The 20,494-nt window shown below is 37.4% G+C and overlaps 1 protein-coding gene across 1 annotated transcript in view; it reads left to right on the forward strand.

Moving 5' to 3' along the window:
- The first annotated feature begins 19,505 nt into the window (after positions 1-19,505).
- The window catches only part of LOC135708539 (cytochrome P450 4C1-like), a 78,054-nt gene continuing 77,065 nt past the window's right edge, over positions 19,506-20,494 (forward strand). The window contains exon 1 of the mRNA XM_065230644.1: positions 19,506-19,860. Coding sequence (XP_065086716.1) covers positions 19,506-19,860 — 355 coding nt within the window. The remainder of the gene's footprint in view (positions 19,861-20,494) is intronic.

The following is a 20,494-nucleotide window of genomic DNA, read 5'->3' on the forward strand; positions in this document are numbered from 1 at the left end:
ATATTGCTCTTTTTCAAAGAAAAGTTTAGTGAAATGTACTTAATTTTTAATTTCTAGGCGCCATGATCTTGCCGTATTATTGGACTAACGAAAATCTACAGGACTGTGGTCATCAAAAAAACCTGATAGTTTTATGAATTGAAAGGACTTAACTTTTTGTCACATGCTAGAATAATAATGTCCAATTTCGTGAAACATAGCAGATCGTTTCTTATCCTTTCACTCCATTGAAAAATTCCGTAGGCAAAATGTTAACCTTTGCATCAACACGGTACACACGCTATTCCTAAACAACCCAAATTTGAGAAGGATCTGCTCATATTCGTCAAATGTAGGGTACACCAAATTGAGTAAACAAAGCTTGGACTAACAAGATGACGAATGGAAAACATCGACCTGAATCTGAACGATGTTGTTCATTTGTCATCTTGTCAATTGCAACTTTGTTTGCTCAACTTTCGGTAGCCCTACACTGATAAAGCAGCAAAGATTTTATTTGTGTGATTTCACACATACTTTTTATAAAACACTCCAAAAATACATTTTATAAACAACACATAAACTTCATATGCAATATATGTACCATTTCAAATGAACATCATGTGTGGTGGCAAATAGCAAAAAAATATGTGTGGACACACATACAAAAAAAATACACCGGCTGCTGGGCCTAGGAAAGCAAACTTCAAAATGATGATCATAGGCTCTTGTTAGGAATACTAATACTAGAAAATATTGTTTTATCTGAAGCTGTTATCATAATTTGTTGGTAAATATGATGAAATTCCCTGGAAATATATGAATAATAATATATTTTATTTCACTTCAGTTGGTGGGATTGCATGCTGAATACGCGATTTCTTTTTCACCGCACTATACGAGCAAGACCAAGCCAGCAAAAGGCTAGATGAGGCTGGAAGTGAATGGATATCATGGTCTACCGGTCTGTGGATATATTCTGCATCCCAGCGTTTTCGTTGGTTGAGCACGGCGGCTTGGACAACTTGTATGTTTTGGGATGATTTGTATGATTAGAGTTGCTGATCTTGAATTCAATTCTATTTTCAGTTGCCGTCGAACGCTCTTTTAACGCCCATTTCACTAGCGTTACCAGCACTTTAAAACGTTTCTGTTACGTGTGTAGTGACCGAGAATATGGATTTTTAGTTTTATTTGTATAAAATAGAACACCAGCCTGAATATTTCAAAATAATATAAACAATAACACATATAAACCTACAAATTAAATTCATCTGACACTATCCATAATGGCGATGTGTGAATTTATTGTAGCTTTTTATGTGTCCCACACATAAATTTCATTTGTCAGTAAATCCTCCCGTCAAAACAATCTTCACGGTAAATGAAACTAACTCATATTAGATCACTCGTAGGATGAGTAATTTTTTATCAAATATGATTAAATGTCGCTCATTTTTGAGTGACATTTAATCATATTTGAGCAAACATTTACTCATTCTAAGAGCGACTTACGTTGTTTTGCGAATCTGAGTAATCGGGATTCAAATATGAGTCATATGCATTTACCGTATAGGCCCTTCGAAAAACTATCAAGTCGAACAATGCATTAGTTTCTAAGTTACATTGTTCTATTCTCCTCGTCCACTTTCTCTTTCGTTAATAACTTGGCTACAAATCCGTTTCTTGCCATGTTTGCCATATTAGATGCTAGATAATCGCTTCTTTTATCGAACTATGTGTTGAAAAGTGCTGCTGTGTATACACGGCCGTGTTACTTAGGAGCTAATGCATTGTTTGGCTTGCTCTAAGAGAAGAGGTGACAATACGGGGGCAAAAATGAACCACTTGTCTGTCAAACGTGAACCATTGGCCGATTTCATGTGCGTAAGATAGAGATAGAGATAGATAAAGATAGAGATAGAGATAGAAATAAAAGAGGAAGAAGCCAATTGTCACCTCTTCCTCTTGGAGCTTGCTATCTCTTGACTTGACAGTTCGTTATATGTGTGGTCGTGTGATGATCTATGTTATCTGGCTCGTGATTTATGTCATCCATTTATAGACCCAATTTGAGTACAGTAGATTGACATTACATTCACGTAACTGGAATGTTTTCTTGTTATAATGGTGAGATTAAACAATTTTCAGTCATGCCCAATCAATATCCAAATAATTAAATTATCTAAGCTTACATGTTCACAGTGAAATATCGACGGCAGCGCAATAATTTCATAAGATACAGCATAACATGTAATTCAAGCCTTCATATTAGACCAAGGTTAGGGATATATACCCTACATGAGTTGTGCTGGGAAAAGATATTAAGATCAAAACCAGGCCATTATTGTAGAAAATCGTTACCGATAGAACTCGGGCGTAACAGTACGAAAAAAGTAATAAGTATATTACAATTTGAGGTATGCTCTATTCGTTTTGAAGAACATTGTTAACTGCTTCGGGAACGTCATTTTATTTGAAATTCACGCGGGCTTCAAATAGCGTCAGTTGTTGTGATGTAAATGGCACGGTGGCTTTAGAGCAACTGTTTTTGTTTGCTGAACAGAAGATCATGGGTTCCCGATCAGAAACGAATATATTAAATTGGTATGGATTAGCCTGACATAAGAGGTGAAATACCAAAACATGATACCAGAAAAATGTTCCCACAACTGGAACCAAATTATGCAAATAAAAATACCAAAATAATAAAGGGTGATACGGTCAAAATTTGGTCAAGGAAAAACGCGTGTAAATCGGTGAAATCGTTTATTTAAAAAATCAAATTAAATTTCTTTTTCAAGTTCAATTAGTATAAAATTCAGGAAAAATATTCAGTTAGGCTTCCGCTTTTCCAAATCCGAATTGCCGGGCCTTACGCTTGACCCCTGCCATCAGATTTTGTACAGCCACCTTGTCCACCTTCTTCGCCGCAGAAAGCCAGTTTGCCTTGAACTGCTGCTCGCCCTTAGCAGTTTTTTTGATCTTCTTTAGGTTCCGCTTGACAATAGCCCAGTATTTCTCAATTGGGCGGAGCTCTGGCGTGTTGGGAGGGTTCTTGTCCTTGGGAACCACCTGCACGTTGTTGGCGGCGTACCACTCCATGGCCTTTTTACTGTAATGGCAAGATGCCAAATCCGGCCAAAACAGTACGGAACAACCGTGTTTCTTCAGGAAAGGCAGCAGACGTTTATTCAAACACTCTTTTATGTAAATTTCTTGGTTGACAGTCCCGGAAGCTATGAAAATGCTGCTTTTCAAGCCACAGGTACAGATGGCTTGCCAAACCAGATATTTCTTTGCGAACTTTGACAGTTTCATGTGCTTGAAAACATCTGCTACCTTTCCCCTTCCTTTTGCCGTATAAAACTCCTGTCCCGGAAGCTGCTTGTAGTCGGCTTTGACGTAGGTTTCGTCGTCCATTACCACGCAGTCAAACTTCGTCAGCATCGTCGTGTACAGCCTCCGGGATCGCGCTTTGGCCGTCGTATTTTGTTTATCATCGCGATTTGGAGTCACTACCTTCTTGTAAGTCGATAGTCCGGCTCGTTTTTTGGCTCGATGCACGGTTGTAGACGATACACCCAGCTTATTTGCGGCATCTCGGAGAGAGAGGTTAGGGTTTCGCTTGAAACTACCGGCAACTCTCTTTGTCGTCTCAGCGGCTTCCGGTTTTCGATTTCCCCCCGATCCAGACTTCCTGGCTGTCGACAAACGTTCCCCAAACACTTTAATTACATTTGTAACGGTTGATTTGGCAACTTTTAGCGATTTTGCCAACTTTGCGTGCGAGTAGCTCGGATTTTCGCGATGCGCGAGCAAAATTTTGATACGCTGCTCTTCTTGCTTGGACGGCATTTTGACAACTGAAGAGTGAATTCCAAAATCAAAATAGGAGCAACATTCTACACACACACACCTTCAAAATGAGGGGTGTTCAGGTTTTTTAAATGCAAAATTGAAAGAAATACGTCAAGTTGATATTGACCAAATTTTGACCGTATCACCCTTTACCACACCGATATTCTACTGGCAACCAAATATAATGTTGTGTTATTTATAATGTATTTTTCCAGCATTTTTTTGGTATTATTCTTTGGTATTTTACCTTTATGTCATGCTGTTCAACACCAAATTTTGGTATCAGTTCATAATAAGGTATTAATTTGTTATTTTCTTCTGTGCTAACCCGACCCAAGCCTTTTTGCATTACTGAGTGGATCAATTGCGGGCCTGTATTGTAGAAAGCCGTTATTGATATAATTCGGGCGGAACGGTACTAAAAAAAAGAAAAATATTGTTTAGAAAACTATATGTCGCACGTTGGATGAGCTTTGGAAAACCTTGTTAACTGTTTTTAGGGACTTAATTTCATTTAAATAACTCATTTCATCCTGACTTGAAGATCGTTGGTCGTCAGGAGCTCGGTAGCCATAGAGTGGCTGTTTTTGCTCACTGAGAATAACGTGGGTTAGAACCCAAGCCCCTTTACTGAATTGATAGGGTCGACTCATTTGCCTTCCAGCCATTCCAAAGATTGCAACTCTTATTCGCGTTAATTTCAGAAATCAATATATTATATCAAAACTACGATCGCATCACTCATCAAGGGGAATCCTGATCCAACGAACCCAACCTACAAACAAAATATCAGAGGTAAACACGGTCCCCAAAACAACAAAGGTCGCTCTAATATTCCTTCCCTACTCCCACCTAATTAATCATGTTTTGTTGTTTTTGACCAGTTAGGAAACCATTTGGAAATGCATGAAAATTTTCAGTTTTTATTCATTATCATCTTTATGGGTAGTTTTAGATGCACAAAAATTGCACGAGTACATTACTATGGTGATAAGGTAAACACTCGTTTATTTGTTTCCTTCTGTGAACGCATGTTTAGTCACAAATCGTGGATTTTCTGATATTCTCCATACTGCAAAAATGATTTTCCTACCACTAAAGGGGCGACATCTCTCGGATCTTCAGTATAGCTACTACTCAAATCATATAATTAATTGCAAGGGCATACCGTGCCGTTATTGATCTTTAACATTTGGAGTCACTGACACTTGTACAGTGAGAATGGCAGGTCACTTTGCAACGCACGCCCGCTACCTGTGAGATTTTTGACCACTGAATGCGCTTCCTGTCTCGATAACAAGTGGCTTAAGCATCACCTCCGAAGAGGACCACTCGTCTAGGTTTAGTTTGCCCGCCAATAAACCCAACCTCAGGGTGGGTTTATGTATAAAAGAGACCGAGATTTAGGTTAGGGCAATCCAGTAGACTGAAATCTCAGGAGGGATTGAGATCCTCACAGATAGAGGCCGCTAAGGATTTAGATGATGCCGTTTCACACTTGAATGAAGATTTGCGTTCTCTTAGTAGATGGTTGAAGTATAAGCAGTTAAAATTGAATGCAAGTAAAACTAAATTTATGGTAATTTCGCGGAATCGAGTAAATGAGAACGTCTCTGTTGTAATTGATGATGAGACTATTGATCGCGTTCGGGAGATTAAATATCTTGGTGTGATTATTGATGACACACTTAAGTTCAACTCTCACATTGACAATGTAATCAAGAAAATTTCCAAGAAGTATGGAATTCTATGTCGACTGAAAAACGATTTAACTATTGCCAGTAAACTACAGCTATACAAATCAATCATCTCTCCTCATCTTGACTTTTGCCCTTCCATTTTATTTCTGGCCAATGCAACACAAATATCGAGATAACAGCGCTTGCAGAATAAAATAATGCGTTTGATTTTGAGATGTAATAGATTCACTTCCTCAACTTTGATGTTAGACGCCTTACAATGGTTGTCAGTGAAGCAAAGAATTGTATATTTGACTATGGTGTTAATTTTTAAAGTAGTTAACGGTTTGCTGCCTCGATATTTGTGTGATCGAATTGAAAGAGGAAGTGACTTTCATAGATATAATACTAGAAACGCGGTTGAAATAAGAACACCACATTTCTTGACTTGTGCTTCACAAAATTCATTATATTATAAAGGAATAAATGTTTTCAATTCGATGCCTAGACATATCAAACGTTCAGCAACACTTACAGAATTTAAAAGACACTGCATTTCACACGTTAAAACTGTCTTTTGAACAGTTATCCAGTGATTTTTTTTATGAATTGACAAATTATGTATCTTGACGAAGTTATCTCTAACGGATTATTTTATATGGATAGCCCAACAAACAATTTTAGCTGCAGACTAGCTTATACAGGCAAAAATTAGCTGTATAAGCCAATATTTGGCTGTATAAGCTAATCTGCAGCTAAAATTGTTAGTTGGGAGCTGTCATAACGACTTTTTAATAATTATTGTAGCACTGCAAAAACTATTTCTGTTCGCCACGAGGGTGATGATGGATTTTTAATATTTGATTTTATAGTAGATTAATTTAAAAAAAAAAAGTAATCTACAAAGGTTTGAGCCTCGCGCGCGTATTACGGATATAGAGGACTGAATTTAACATTTGATAAAAAAAAAAATGCAATTTTGAAGCTTATTTGAAAGATACCTTGAGTTAATAGTAAGTTTTCTGGCAAATGTTAGGGGTTCGTGAGCATTCCTGACATTGCTGAAAATTATGATAGCATCAGATTGCGGGGTTGCAAGTGTAATAGGATGCTTTGTTGATTGTACATTAACTCTTGATTGCTTGTAATACTTATGAATATTTTAGGTGGACAAAAAGGCGAACTAAGAGGTGGACGCCTGAGCTTTTCCACATTTATATCGCTGTGAAGCAACTGTAAACTTTAGAGGGAATTTATATCTGTAACTGGAACCAGTTCGATTTTGTTTGCCAACTTGGTTAAAATGTCATATTCAATTATCTTAAAGATAAATCGTCCAGCTCAAACCTTTGTAGGGGTAAGAGGTGGGACCATCATCATCATCATCAAACGGTCTTAAGCGAAAGTTGGTGCTTACCGTCGTTCTACCGAAACACAACAACCCCACTCACGTTAATCATCACTGGAGGAACTTCCCTTTCAAATTTCCTCTACCGATCCTGACCCGTGAGTGCGGAGACTGTTTTCCCAGGCAGTCCAACCTGGAGTAAATTCAGCTACATAATAAAAATTACAACAAAAAAACACAAAAATAGAACGACGGTAAATGTGAACAATCTAGACCACCAAAATTAACATTACGGGGAAAGCTTTAATTTCAGGGAACAACATTTATTTCAGTGCCAAATAACGGGGATCATTTTTTATTAGTGTTTCTTAACCTAGGTTTATACATAGCACTTGTTCCTTTCCCATTTGTTGCTTTGCATGATATCTCTCCCTTATTGTGTGTGCGGTTGCCTAAACTAGTTCTAGTGATTGCTAGCATATCCTGGTCTTGTCTTCGAGCTCATGTGTTTGTGTGTGAGGAGATTTGCATGCGTTTGTTTACTCACGGTCAGGCTTCCAGTGCGCGCGCTACCGTATAAGAGACGCAATACGAATAGTCTCATAGTCATAGCAGTCTCATGCGCAAGAGATTTGTAGCACTCTGTTTCTCTCTCTTCAGTTTTATCGCATCTCACATTCTCATAATGTCAGTGTGTCGCACTGCACAGTGGTCCAGAATGCAGATTTAGGTGGAATGATATGTTTTGAGCCTTTAAACTTTAGACTAAAAGTCTCTTCTACAAAGTTGTTCCTTATAGTTAGGCCCTCATTTTTATGGCAATGAATTCTAGGGTGGTTCCTATTATCATTAAAATCAAAAATCTAACTTTTTTGTTTGAATAAATTAAAGTATACATTCTTCGGCAAAGTTATAGCTGAGCTAATTTCAAGCAACTTTGGTGAAAATAACTTTTTTGTATCTCTTAAACTTACCGATTTAGAGCTATTTTCTTGAATTGAGTTAGGGTGACTCTTAAAAAAACAGTTTTTTTGCTCTATTTGTCTTATTTCGAATTTCTCAGCAAAGGTGTCTTCCAATAACTTTTAGATCTTAAGAAGGCGCAAATTTTTGCCACACAAAGCTTGTCAATATCTTTCGCAGATCAAGAGTTATTGACGTTTTTATACTAAAAATATGCACTTTTCAAATGTTAATATCTCTGGTTGGGGCAAACAAAAAAAAAAAGTTTTTTTGCAGCATTTGAAAGGGCGTATATTATTCTCAATAATATGAAAAAATTGGAGGTATGTTATTTTTCAAACTCGTATAAAATCAATTTGAATTTATTCACATTTTTTACCTTATTTGAGTATATCTTTTTTATTAGAAGAGATACAGGCAACAAATCCGGCTATAAAACATTTGTCTTAAAGAGCTTTAAAAGTCTCTAGAAGATGACTTTCATGATAAATTTCAAATAAAAAAGTTATTGTCAAAAGATGGATTTCATAGGACCACTCTAATGACAAATTTATATAAAATGTGCTAGTACATTTGTTTCAATATTTGGACATTTAGTGTCTTCGAAGAAGTTTTTGTTCTTAAAAATCCCCTGCTTTTGGTGTTTGCAAACGTCAGGGTGGTCCTCAAATTAGGGAATTTTTAAAACTAACTTTTTTGTTCTACAAAATATAAACATGTGTTGTTCAACAAAGTTGTAGTTAAGTTACTTACAAGCAACTTTGTCGGAGAAAAATTTTTTCTATCTCTTAACGTTATCATTTTAGAGTAATTTTTCGGAATTGACTTAGGGTGTTCCTGGAAAAAATAGTTTTTTAGCAATAACTTTTTTATTTGAAAATTCTTTTGAATGTTATCTTCTAGAGACTTTTAAAACTCTTTAAGACGAATGTTTTATAGCTGAATTTGTTGCCTGTATCTCTTCTAATAAAAAAGATATACTCAAATATAGTAAAAAATATGAATAAATTCAGATTGATTTTATACGAGTTTAAAAAATAACATACCTCCATTTTTTCATATTATTGAGAATAACATACGACCTTTCAAATGCTGCAAAAAAACTTTTTTTTTATTTGCCCCAACCAGAGATATTAACATTTGAAAAGTGTATATTTTTAGTATACAAACGTCAATAACTCTTGATCGGCGAAAGATATTGACAAGCTTTGTGCAGCAAAAGTTTGCGCCTTCTTAAGATCTAAAAGTTATCTAAAGACACCTTTGCTGAGAAATTCGAAATAAGACAAATAGAGCAAAAAAACTGTTTTTTCTAGAGCCACCCTAACTCAATTCAAGAAAATAGCTCTAAATCGGCCAATTTAAGAGATACAAAAAAGTTGGCTCAGCTATAACTTTGCCGAAGAATGTATACCTTAATTTATTCAAACAAAAAAGTTAGATTTTTGATTTTAATGATAACAGGAACCACCCTACAATTCATTGTCATAAAAATGAGGGCCTAACTATAAGGAACAACTTTGTAGAAGAGACTTTTAGTCTAAAGTTCCAATGTCAGGCTCAAAACATATCATTCCACCTAAATCTGCATTCTGGACCACTGTGCACTGTTTTGTAAGCACAGCACATTTCCGGATGTATGCGTTTCATGAGAACGAGTATCATGCGACGTCGCGTGAGCCGAAGCTCATGCGTTTTTCGCAATGAGACGTCGCTAAGCGACGTTTCAATGCAACATCGAAATAACAAACTCAACTGGAAGACCAACTCGTGTTCTTGATGTGGGAAAGGTGTTGTTTTGTTTTGAAAACGATGAAAAGCGACCTACACACTCATTTTTTATTGCTGGAAACCAGCAAAATTTTGCTGGATTTTGCTGAGCTGGAAAGCCAGCAATCCTTCCAGCAAAATAAATTTTGCTGGTTTTCCAGCAAATCTTTTTTGACAGAAGTTTGCTGGAAAACCAGCATTTTTTTCTGAAAATTATGGTGGAAATATTGCTGATCGTTCAGCAATTCTAAACGCACGTTTTTCTCACTTTATTAAACAAAATAATGCAAAAAGAATTAGAACTCATTTAAAAACTATTTTATTCAGTTCATATCTACCCTTAAGCACTAAACGTTCAAATATATCCAAGATCATCTCCACTAGCACCGGATGATAATTTTTCCGAAAGAATCTTTTCCACCGGAATAACCTAAAATTAAACACAACTTGCTAAAAGATAATATTTCCTTAAATGTATTCCCGTCTTACCGTTATTGTTACGAACAATAGTGAACTTCTTCAATAAGAAACCAGGAATTCTTAATACAGTACATTTTTGGAGAATTTTGTTTGTAAGCGGTCGTCGAACTAATGAGAAAAATCACATGTCTTTTTGACAGTTAATGATTTGCTGGTTTCCAGCAAAAAAGCTGATTTACTGGGTTTTCAATAATTAAAAAGTTGTTTGCTGTTGTTTCAGCAAAAATCGTATTGCTGGATCATTTTCAGCAAACCATTTTGCTGGAAGATGAAAACTATAGCTACTACACTCTTATCGAACATGGAGAAGAGGTGTCGGATGGTTATGACCAACAAAGTTTTCCTAGCGGCAATTTTCGTTGATTAAAGGATTAACTTGAAAAATAGCCCATTCATAACGAACGAAGGAAGAGATGTGGCTTTGGTAGGCGAACTGTACAATCAAGTTGTGGTTTATTTGCTCGTTAATACATATGCTTTTTTTAATTTCACCGAGGGTCCACGGTACTAACACTAGGACTATTTAGAAATCTGTCGTCGCAAATTGATTGTTTCAATTCAGCATCATGGTGGCTGATCCCAAGTCACAATCTAAATGCTTGGAAGATTTATTCTTATTTTATCATTGTTTTATCATAGCATCCCTTCCAGCCTGTGGTTGTATTACGGTTTTGTGTGCTTGTCATTAAATCAGGCCGTCAAGTCGTCTATAAAACTGTTTTATGACTACTAAATTAAAACTCAGACTTCATAGTTTTAACGGTAGCTGTAAGGTGGTTCTGCATCACTACTTATAACTGAAGAATAAAACCAAAACAAAACATACAATTATGTTTTATGGTACACTTTTTATGACCGATATAAAACTTGAAGCAGTCTTAGACCTTCATTAAAGCTTCATTACAACTATCATCTTTATCAGAGGCCTAAGATTCACAGATAAGAAATATACTGCTACAACAAAAAGTACTCTGAAATTTTTTGTCATTATAAAAAACAAATCTATTCAGATATATGAAATGAAAACCCCTTCAGTGCTTCTGAACACGATGAAGATGAGACGATCGACAATATGAAACTCCTGGAGGAACTACAGTTATACGATCCCTACATAAGGCACAGCGCGGTGAAGGAGCTCTTAAAAATAATGAACAAGCGGCTTTCCGATACACTTCCGAAAGATCCACGAACCCTTCTTAAAGCAACGCCGACAGTTTCACTAAATCCGTTTGGAGATGGCCAGTATTGACATCACGGCTTTAAACCTTGTATTGAAAAAGCTTTTAGTGGATCCAATAAGCATTTCTTACATCTTGATTACAAGCGAAAATAGGAGGATCGCTTGGAATGTTGACTTTTTGACAGGTGGTCATGGTTTTTGTTTTGTTTTGATCCGCTGTACCGAATAAAACCAGCAAGCTAGTTATATAGCTTAAATATAACTTAACGCTCTCAATTTGGACTACGAAATGCTAAGATACAACCATTAGGTTTATGTTATGCTATAGAATTCCAATCTAGGAGAATATGTTATATTGAGGTATTTTTAAGGAGTAGCAAGTTATAACGAAAAAAAATGTCGCCGTATGAACAAATTTCACACAGTATGAATAATTACGCTTTAATTGACAGGCAATAAAACACTTTCATACATCTATGTATAATTAAATAATATGTGACTGATTATTGCTCAACAGTATGAACAGTTTTGTACTAAATAGATAATCTTTGAATGACTCTTTAATGCATGGTGCTAATGCAGACAAATTAAAAATATCCCTATATTTTAGTATTCATATGGCGCACTAAATTTATGCTCCTATTTGGTATAATAATCACCATAAATATTGCACGGCATGCTGTGAAGCATATACAGATTGGCTTAAAATTATAATAAAGTCGTCTTATTTTCAATGTACAATAATATCAGCCATTATTACCAACTGACAAGGATCATGATTTCACATCAAACATCGAAAGAATAAAACCACAATAAAATATTTCTCAATATTAACTATCATCCAAAAACCCCAACTTAAAACCTTCAAAGTTGTCAAAATGTTTTGCGTATCATGTTTTATCAACTTCTTCAGGAGCGATTTATGCGGTTGTAATATAGTTTTATGGTAGTCATTAGAAGGCTGTTAAAACTTTCTGACCTGGAGGAGGTTTTATGTTTTCATTTTTAACAATCACGTCTAGAGTGTGATAAAACTGACATAAATCCTATGCTCCTAAAGTAGTTCGCATATCAAGTTTTAATGACTGCATTAAAACTGGGCCAATTGGCCATGACATGGCTGTATTGCGGTTCTCAGGAGATTGTTAAAGCAATGTGGTCGTCAGTGAAGGTTTTATAATTTGGTTATATCAACTGCTATAAAACTTAAATAAAACAAAAATTGTTGCTTGGGATATGAACTATCCTGTTAGTACTAACACATCTGAAGAATTCAGTTGCTGCCGTAGTAAGTTTGTTGATTGACAGGTATTCAATACAATTCCTGAAGCAAGAGGCTTAGTAACAATCCGTAATACAGATATGACACAACTTTTTCCTAAATTTATTACATTAACCTTAATCCAGCATTTCGTACCTACGTACACTGAGGTGCTAAGTTGATCGGACAAAGGTCGTTTTCATACAAACAAGCCAAGTTTAACATGTTGTAAATGTGTTCTGTTATGATCAATTGAGCAGAAATTTTGACGCAAAACTACAAATATGTTGAGCTTCACGTGTAAGAAATACCAAATTTTTTAAGGAACCTGCTGGAAGGTGACAATAAAATTAAAATGTGTGCATAGCTGATCGGACAAAGGACAATGGAAAAGCAAGTTTTGAGTCAAAATTTCAACTCAATTGATCATAACAAAACAAATTTAGAACATGTTAAACTTGGTTAATTTTTAAGTGTAGATTTGTGTGTATGTAATAAGAAGTCACCACCAACGTTTTTGCAGCAAAGTACACTTCTGCGTTGAAAATAATCCCTTAAAATAGTGTTCACTCAAGCAAGACAAAATACAAATATTAATCTTCAGAGTTCTATCATTACTAGCGTGTTGATATGATCGATCAAGTCAGACCGAACTGTGATTTTTTTTTTTTTTTGATTTCGAGAAAAACGAATTTAAACTTGGCTGTTCAATATTGTGTCTTATGTAATGGGACAAATCATTTGACCGTTTTCTCTTGCTACTCTAATTTTTCAAATCTGGCTGAAAAAGTGAAATATAGCTGAGAGAATTCTTGATCTTATGATATCATTAACTCATTTTTTGTTTTTATTTTGCTACTTAGTCGCTTCTGACTTAACGCCGACTATATGATCTTGTATAGTTAAATGTAGTGCTATTTTACATTCAAAATCGTCCATTTATATTTTACTGGTCTGAGTAAGAGTATTCTGATGGATTCTGACTCTAATTTGGTGCAAATGCGCAATAGCTTGTTTATTTTTCCACCAAATGGGCTGAAAGCTTCAGAGGCTTCCAAAAAATGTATTTTAGAAGATTTCCGCATAAGGACTTGTTGAAGGACACATAGTTCCACAGATATTCCGGTATTATTTGGGGTGCTAACATGCTAACGGTATCCCAACCAGGGATGGGAAATCATTTACATTAATTTCGTGCATTCATTTACATTCATTTGCCTCTAACTTTTTTCATTAACAGAATTCCGTAAAATAGTGTTTGAAGCTTTTGAAGGTTTTGATATTAGCTACATCTTTTGTAAATGACTCAAATCGGTATCTCTTATGCATGATGAATCAGAGCGATAAGAACCCACCATTGTTTTTCAGTGAATGTAAATTGCATTCACTGAAAAACAATAACATGTTCTGCCAGCTCTAGTTCGTCATACATAAGAGATTCATATTTTAACTATTCACAAAAGTTGTAGTTAATATCAAAAGACACAAAAGCCTCATACATCATTTTACGGTATTCTGCTGATGGAAAAAGTTACAGACAAATGAATGTAAATGAATGCACGCAATGAATGTAAATGATTTTCCATCCCTGATCCCAACTACCGTAAGGTTGCCATCCACCGCTCACGTAGTCTTCCTTTACCTTCCTTTAGCATCCTTTCGGCAAGCAATTGCGTCTTCCTAGGATCATGAGTGGTGATCAGAGGTTGAAACTGTTGACGTTTTTTACGACACTCGCTTCGTTGTCATGCGCGACAGTCTGTTTTTATTCGTACTTTCATGCTCTACCGTCGTCTCTCTCACACAACACAACCGGTAGAATAACATTCGAGCAAAAAGAAAATGATCAAATAACTATAATATGATATGAGTGATTTTGTTCTAATTCCTCAGTTTGGTGTAAGTTAAACCATTTCTGATCAGAAATGTTATTCCTAGGACACCATTGCTTGATTTTTTCAGAATTCACACAAGCACAACATCAGCAGCTCTCACAATGAGAGAAACTAAAATACATACATTCGTGACGGTCTTCGGCGACAGTGTCGTATGACAGAGCCTATCAAATGACATTTGAGTTTGGTACTGTACTATGATAGCTTGTTTTGCAAGTGTCGGAGGCAAAGGCAGTCGATTATCACAGAAAATGTGTCGACTACCGTGACCGCTTACAAGACTGGTGGTGATCTTACGGTGATTCCAGTATAACTCTGCTTGAATCTATACTAGAAGATATTTCTGGAACCATTTAAAAACTTCACCAAATTTGAAAAGGGCACACAAGTCTTCTGTGAACAAACCCTTCCAGTCCCTTCTCTCGTCACCCGACAACATCACATATGATGGGACCGCGAGAGTCAAGGCATGCGAAACAGCGCACGGCGATGGCGCCCTGAGAGAGCGCATAGAGATGTTGCAATGAAACAGTCGCATGTGATTGAATGCATGCGTCGCATTGAGAGAGCAATGCGATGAGACAAAAAAAAATTGAAACGCTTGAATTTGTTGAGAGCGTGTAGCTTGTCGCGCGCATCGTTCTGGTCTCTCTTTTGTACAATTAATGTAGCACACCATGGATTTGAGAGTCATGCGACGCTCTGTCTCACAGCTCGCTGTCGCATTTGTGTACGCGTGAGATTTCCGGAAGCCTGCTCACGGTACCATCGATGTCGTCGCTGCTTTTACCTGTGTTGGCAAAGTAGCATCCCTTTGCCGAAGTGAGGTCGGCAAAGTAGCACCCTATTCAGCATTGGTGGTGTTGCGCATTGCACCCTGGGCTGGTGTGGTGCAGAAATTCCCAATCGATCTTCGAGTTGGTGCTGAAGTAGCGCCGATTGCCGGTGGCGCAAATGTCAACGAGGGGGTCGTGGTGGATATTGGCAGATTTGGCAGATTTGGCCAACGCTCTGTGGGAGAACAGGGTCACGGTGTCTCTCTTCCGGATTCTTCCCCAAACCGGGAACCTTGACACTGAAGCGTGGGGTCTAGAAAGTGCAATCAAATCTCATGGGTGTGGTGTGCCGAGCAAAGCCATGAATGCGGTGCAAACTTCCACACAAAAACCGATCCCGCACAGAAAGCCGTCGAACGGCTATTCGACACATTACAATAAATCTCCACACAAACCACATTCTTCACCTTACATTTCTACACCCAACCGGTGGATGTAAGATTCGCTTACAATTATGTGGGATTCATCATCAGAGGATGTAAGTAGAGACCGCATGAACCGAGGATGCGATATACCTAGCTGCGGTTCAATGCAAGAAAATTGGAGACCGAAAAATGTAGACTGTATTAGTGAGGTAAATTAGTTATGTCGAAAAAAAATAGGAAAAAGGTTGCCGACTGGACTCGAACAACCAACGTTGCGGTTATCAGAACTGTGCTTTCTCCACTGCTCTCTCCATGCTTCTGAATAAGGATAGCCTAAAAGCAAACAAGAAGCGCTCATTTCCTCTCACACTCGACTTCGTATGCTTTTTCTGCTGGAGAGATTCGAGGCAAGTGTGTGCGTCGTTCTACCATGTTATACGTAAAAATCAAGGCAAATGCTTGCTTGTGTAGGTGAAAGCACAGACAGAACACGAAATAAAAAAGGCAAAAAACCATTACATCGCCTGCAAGGTCAACTTCTAACATTCGCTGCGATGTTCATATACAGAGGATGATAGGAAATGGAACTAACATTCATTGCAATAGATTTTTGGTTTGCGTGTACTCAATTTGCACACACAAAAAGTTGACCGCACGTAACTTATGACCTATCGTTTGTACTCTACAGGCTAACGGAAATGAACGAGAGATGTAACATTAAATTCAGTCTTTTAGACTGCTCACAGTTTTTCACTACACATACCACGAAAAACACACCGCGACACTAAGTACACTTAAGTACTGATTACTCGCACTCCCGCCTCTTCCACGGTTCAAGTCAAAGTGAACGAGTAGAAGTTCCAGATACCCTCAGATAGGTGTGATTTCAACGGTCATCGTGGCCGGAAGTACGTCAAATTACCGAAGTAGTTCAACGACCTTTCAAACGACAATTCTCATCACCTTTCTCTGAAGAACATTCAATGCTGCATCTCTTTCCTTGTCAATCCATTTTGTAAAAACAGAGGCGCGTTGCGCTTAGTAGGCGCAAAAATAGATCTTAGCCCTATTTTAATTTTACCCTTTGAGAATTACGTACATGTTAAATCGGTGACAGTTACTCTGCCTCACCCTTTAAACTTGTGCACCATCTTTATAGTCACTAATTAAACACACGGATTACACATCTGCACAGCAAAAAATTAATTTTAATATTACATCCAAGAGGCTGCACTTCAATCTTGTCGAAAATCTATATAATATAATATCAGATCATGCACTGTAATAATGATAATTTTGTCCTTTTTGGCAAGTAATATTAAACCATATTTTAGCGTTAGCGTTAGCGTTAGCGTTGTTATGATATACTTCGTAGATTGGATACTAGCGACACTCACGTCTCTTCTGAAATTCTCAGTTAGACTACTTTCAGGAATAATGCTGAGGAGTAAACATTGGTTCCAATCTAAACAAGAGTGACAGAAGCATGACTGTCGCTATTCCCGGCCACGCCCATCTTTACCATAACTAGGGATAGGGAAGGAAATGTTGATGTAGTACTTACTTAACGAGAGGCCACCGACTTAGCGACACCCTCATAAGTGCTACGGAGTTGGAGGGTTGGGTAGGGTATTCGGTTAGGATTCACCTCAAGTTGGCGATGCAACCAAAAGTATGTATTGTTTATTTGTTGTTTATTTAATCTCTCGATAGCCGGCTATCGAAAGAAGATATTAATTTTTAGTTATAATGAATTTTAAGAGTCATGACGGAGAGCTTGAAATTAAACCCATGATTTTCTGCTCAGTAAGCAAAAACTATCCCTCCAGGGTCATCGAGCATCTCAGAACCATAACGCTTCGCGACAATACAGGACTACGTTTTCGCTTGATATGCAAATAGTTTGCGAGGTTAATGTTCAATATCAAATATACAAATGATGGTGGCGATTTATTGTGCTGTGGAAGAGCTTGGGGTTAAATCCATGATTTTCTGCTCAGTAAGCAAAATCGATCCCTCGAGGGTCATCGAGCATCTAATAATCCACAGCGCTTTGAATAACTATTATTTACGATAATTACATGAAATAAATAAAATATAAACTACAAACAAAACGTGACTGCTAAAATCTCAAAAAGATATTCTCACAAATGATACTCTGCACATGTTAGACACAAGAAGAGGCCAAAAATCAAGCGTCCGACACACAAAACCCGTCAGTCACAATCAACGATTCTACGAATCGCGAGCGCTCACGAATCATAAAACCGCTGACTGCGACACTCTGAAAGCGAAATTGACAGGCTCTACGCGTCAAACACCCGCCCTCCAATCTCCTCCCGCATCCAACAATACAAATCTCCGTTACAACATCTAACGAATTCAAAACTCCGAAAATCACTCATCTATAGCAAGTGAGTGGAAGCAACCCTGCATGCAACCATTCTTCATGATACACTTTTTCTGCATATCTTTCTATTAGGCCTGTGGACATGGTAAAGGTAATTACAAGTAAAATAAATATTGATTATTTACGCAAAACCGAGCAAGTAATATTAAATCTCTTGTATTGTATGCTAATGCTAATTGACTGTAACAAAAATAATATGCTTAAATAAAATAAAATATTAATAAAATGATATGCAAAATTTACTAGAAGGTCATTACTTTATTGGTGAGAAGTTTCTAACAAGCCCTCCCAGTTCCTCTGTATACAGAACAAATCTGATAGTATAATCAGAATTGCTCAGTCTGCATGAAGCAGCCGATTGCATCAAGGAAGTTCTATTAACAACCAAGAATTAATCGTTTGAGGTATACTGAAGCATTAAGAAGGTGATATGTGTCACTATGGGAAATCATCATCGTTGCAAATATAAAGAAATTAAACATAACCCTTTGCTTCAGTACCGTCAACCTCCATGTCCATGGGGAGGGAGTAATATTAAACCATATTTTCAACACGAAGTGCATCCACTTTGATGTGATATTAAAATTAATGTTTTGCTGGGACACAGCCTGTGTGTGCAATGTACAACCATTTTCGCATGGCGATGTACAACGTAATCGCTCAACTTGAACAACAACAAAGGCATTCTACCAGTCCTAGGCGTCTAATACGTAGGTGACACAGTAGGAAGAAGTGTTAGTTTGTTTACTAAAATGAACTGTGTTTATTAGCGAAATTCACATCAAAGATTGATTAATTGCGTAGGAAATCAGTTTGGCACGGCATTTGTGACCAGCATACACCTTCCGGTCGTATGAAACAGGTCAAAAACTGTCCAAATCCGCCCATAACAACTTTTGTTTTGAATTTCTGTTTGGCAAAATAGTGAACTTTTCGTGAACATTAACGGCAAAGAACTCACCAACACTGGGAGACCGTGAGTTCCTGGCCACCTGTCATAAAAACATCTCGCTACCAGTTATTGCCTATTCCAGTACTGCACACAAAAACCACAATCACAAACCCATCCAAATCGAGCTGAACTCGAGTTGGCCTAATATGGAAGCCATGCGCCATAAAATAGGCAACAGCTGAATAGCTGGATACGGTAACAACAGTCAACGGCTGGCTACCACGTGGTAGCTCAACGATCACTTTGTTGTTGAGATTGGAAATGCACTTGTTTATCTTAATTTCGCTTACATACCCCTTTTATCCGGTGAGTTGGATACACCGGCTGCAACATAATCGACTCAGCTGAGTTGCGTTCTAGAATGCTACCATTGTCATAGGTAATGGGTGATCGGATTAGTTCTGAAGCAAGCATCAACCGGAACGGTGGAGGCTGTGGTCAGAATTAAATTCGGTTCAAAGGATCCCGGTTGATCAGTTTCGTTCGGGCTGGATTCCAAGGATTTTCCTTGCATTCGCACAACAAGATGATCGCGATCACTTTCGCTCTGCTAGGAGTATTTTTGGGGGCGATATACGTGTATTTGAAAATTAGATTTGAATTTGCCGCCAAGATACCGGCCGTGGAACCGTTGGTGCCGTTCTTCGGAAATGGTCTGGACTTTACGCAGAAGAATACGTATGAGATTTTTGCCAATTTATCGCGAGTGTTTCATAGCAATAGACACGATAGGCTCTTCAAGCTGAGTTTTGGGCCGGTTGCTGTGCTTTGTCCGACACATCCGGATCTGTTTCAGAAGGTGATAAACGACTCGCACACCATGGAGAAGCCGTACGTGTATGAATTTATGCGGGTGAATTTGGGTCTGCTGGCGGCGAAATGTAAGTGAAAGGATGCTTTTTTAGTAAGGAAATTGTGTGCAAGTGTTTCATTGAAAAAAAATTGAGAGTGAGCTGTTTAGTAGTGTTTTAGTAAAGTGTTTTATAGACTAGAAAACAGTCGAGAAATATCAATACGATGATCAAAATTAAGTCTAAATTAGTGAAAGTGTTGCCGTTGCAAGTGAAGTGATTTGTTTGTATACACAGCAAAAAATAAATTTTAATATTACATCCAAGAGGATGAACTTCAATCATGTCGAAAATCTTATGTTATTTTAAACTAACCAAAAAAATAAAATAAACCAAAATAAAAAAATGCAGTAAAAGCAGCGTAATGTTAGTTCAGTGATAGTTTCGTCCTTTTTGGCAAGTAATATTGCTCCATATTTTTCAACACGATTGAAGCATAGGCCACTCTAAGACCAGAAGTCTCGAAGAAATGTGCTCAACTTTTAGGTTCAGCTCTGGTACTCACTTCGGACCCAAGCTAATCAATGCACCACTCGAAACATAGGAAAATCCACGAGCCCCTCATTTTATCTGTCAAACTTTCATAGCGAATCAAAACAAACATAGTGTAGTACTAGAATTTCGACCATAATGGGGTACGTTAATGGATATGCTTGGGACCAAA

Source organism: Ochlerotatus camptorhynchus, unplaced genomic scaffold (genome assembly GCF_037179485.1).
Source record: "Ochlerotatus camptorhynchus isolate MF236.1 unplaced genomic scaffold, CSIRO-AGI_Acam_v1.1 ptg000031l, whole genome shotgun sequence".
NCBI classification, from domain to species: Eukaryota; Metazoa; Arthropoda; class Insecta; order Diptera; family Culicidae; genus Ochlerotatus; species Ochlerotatus camptorhynchus.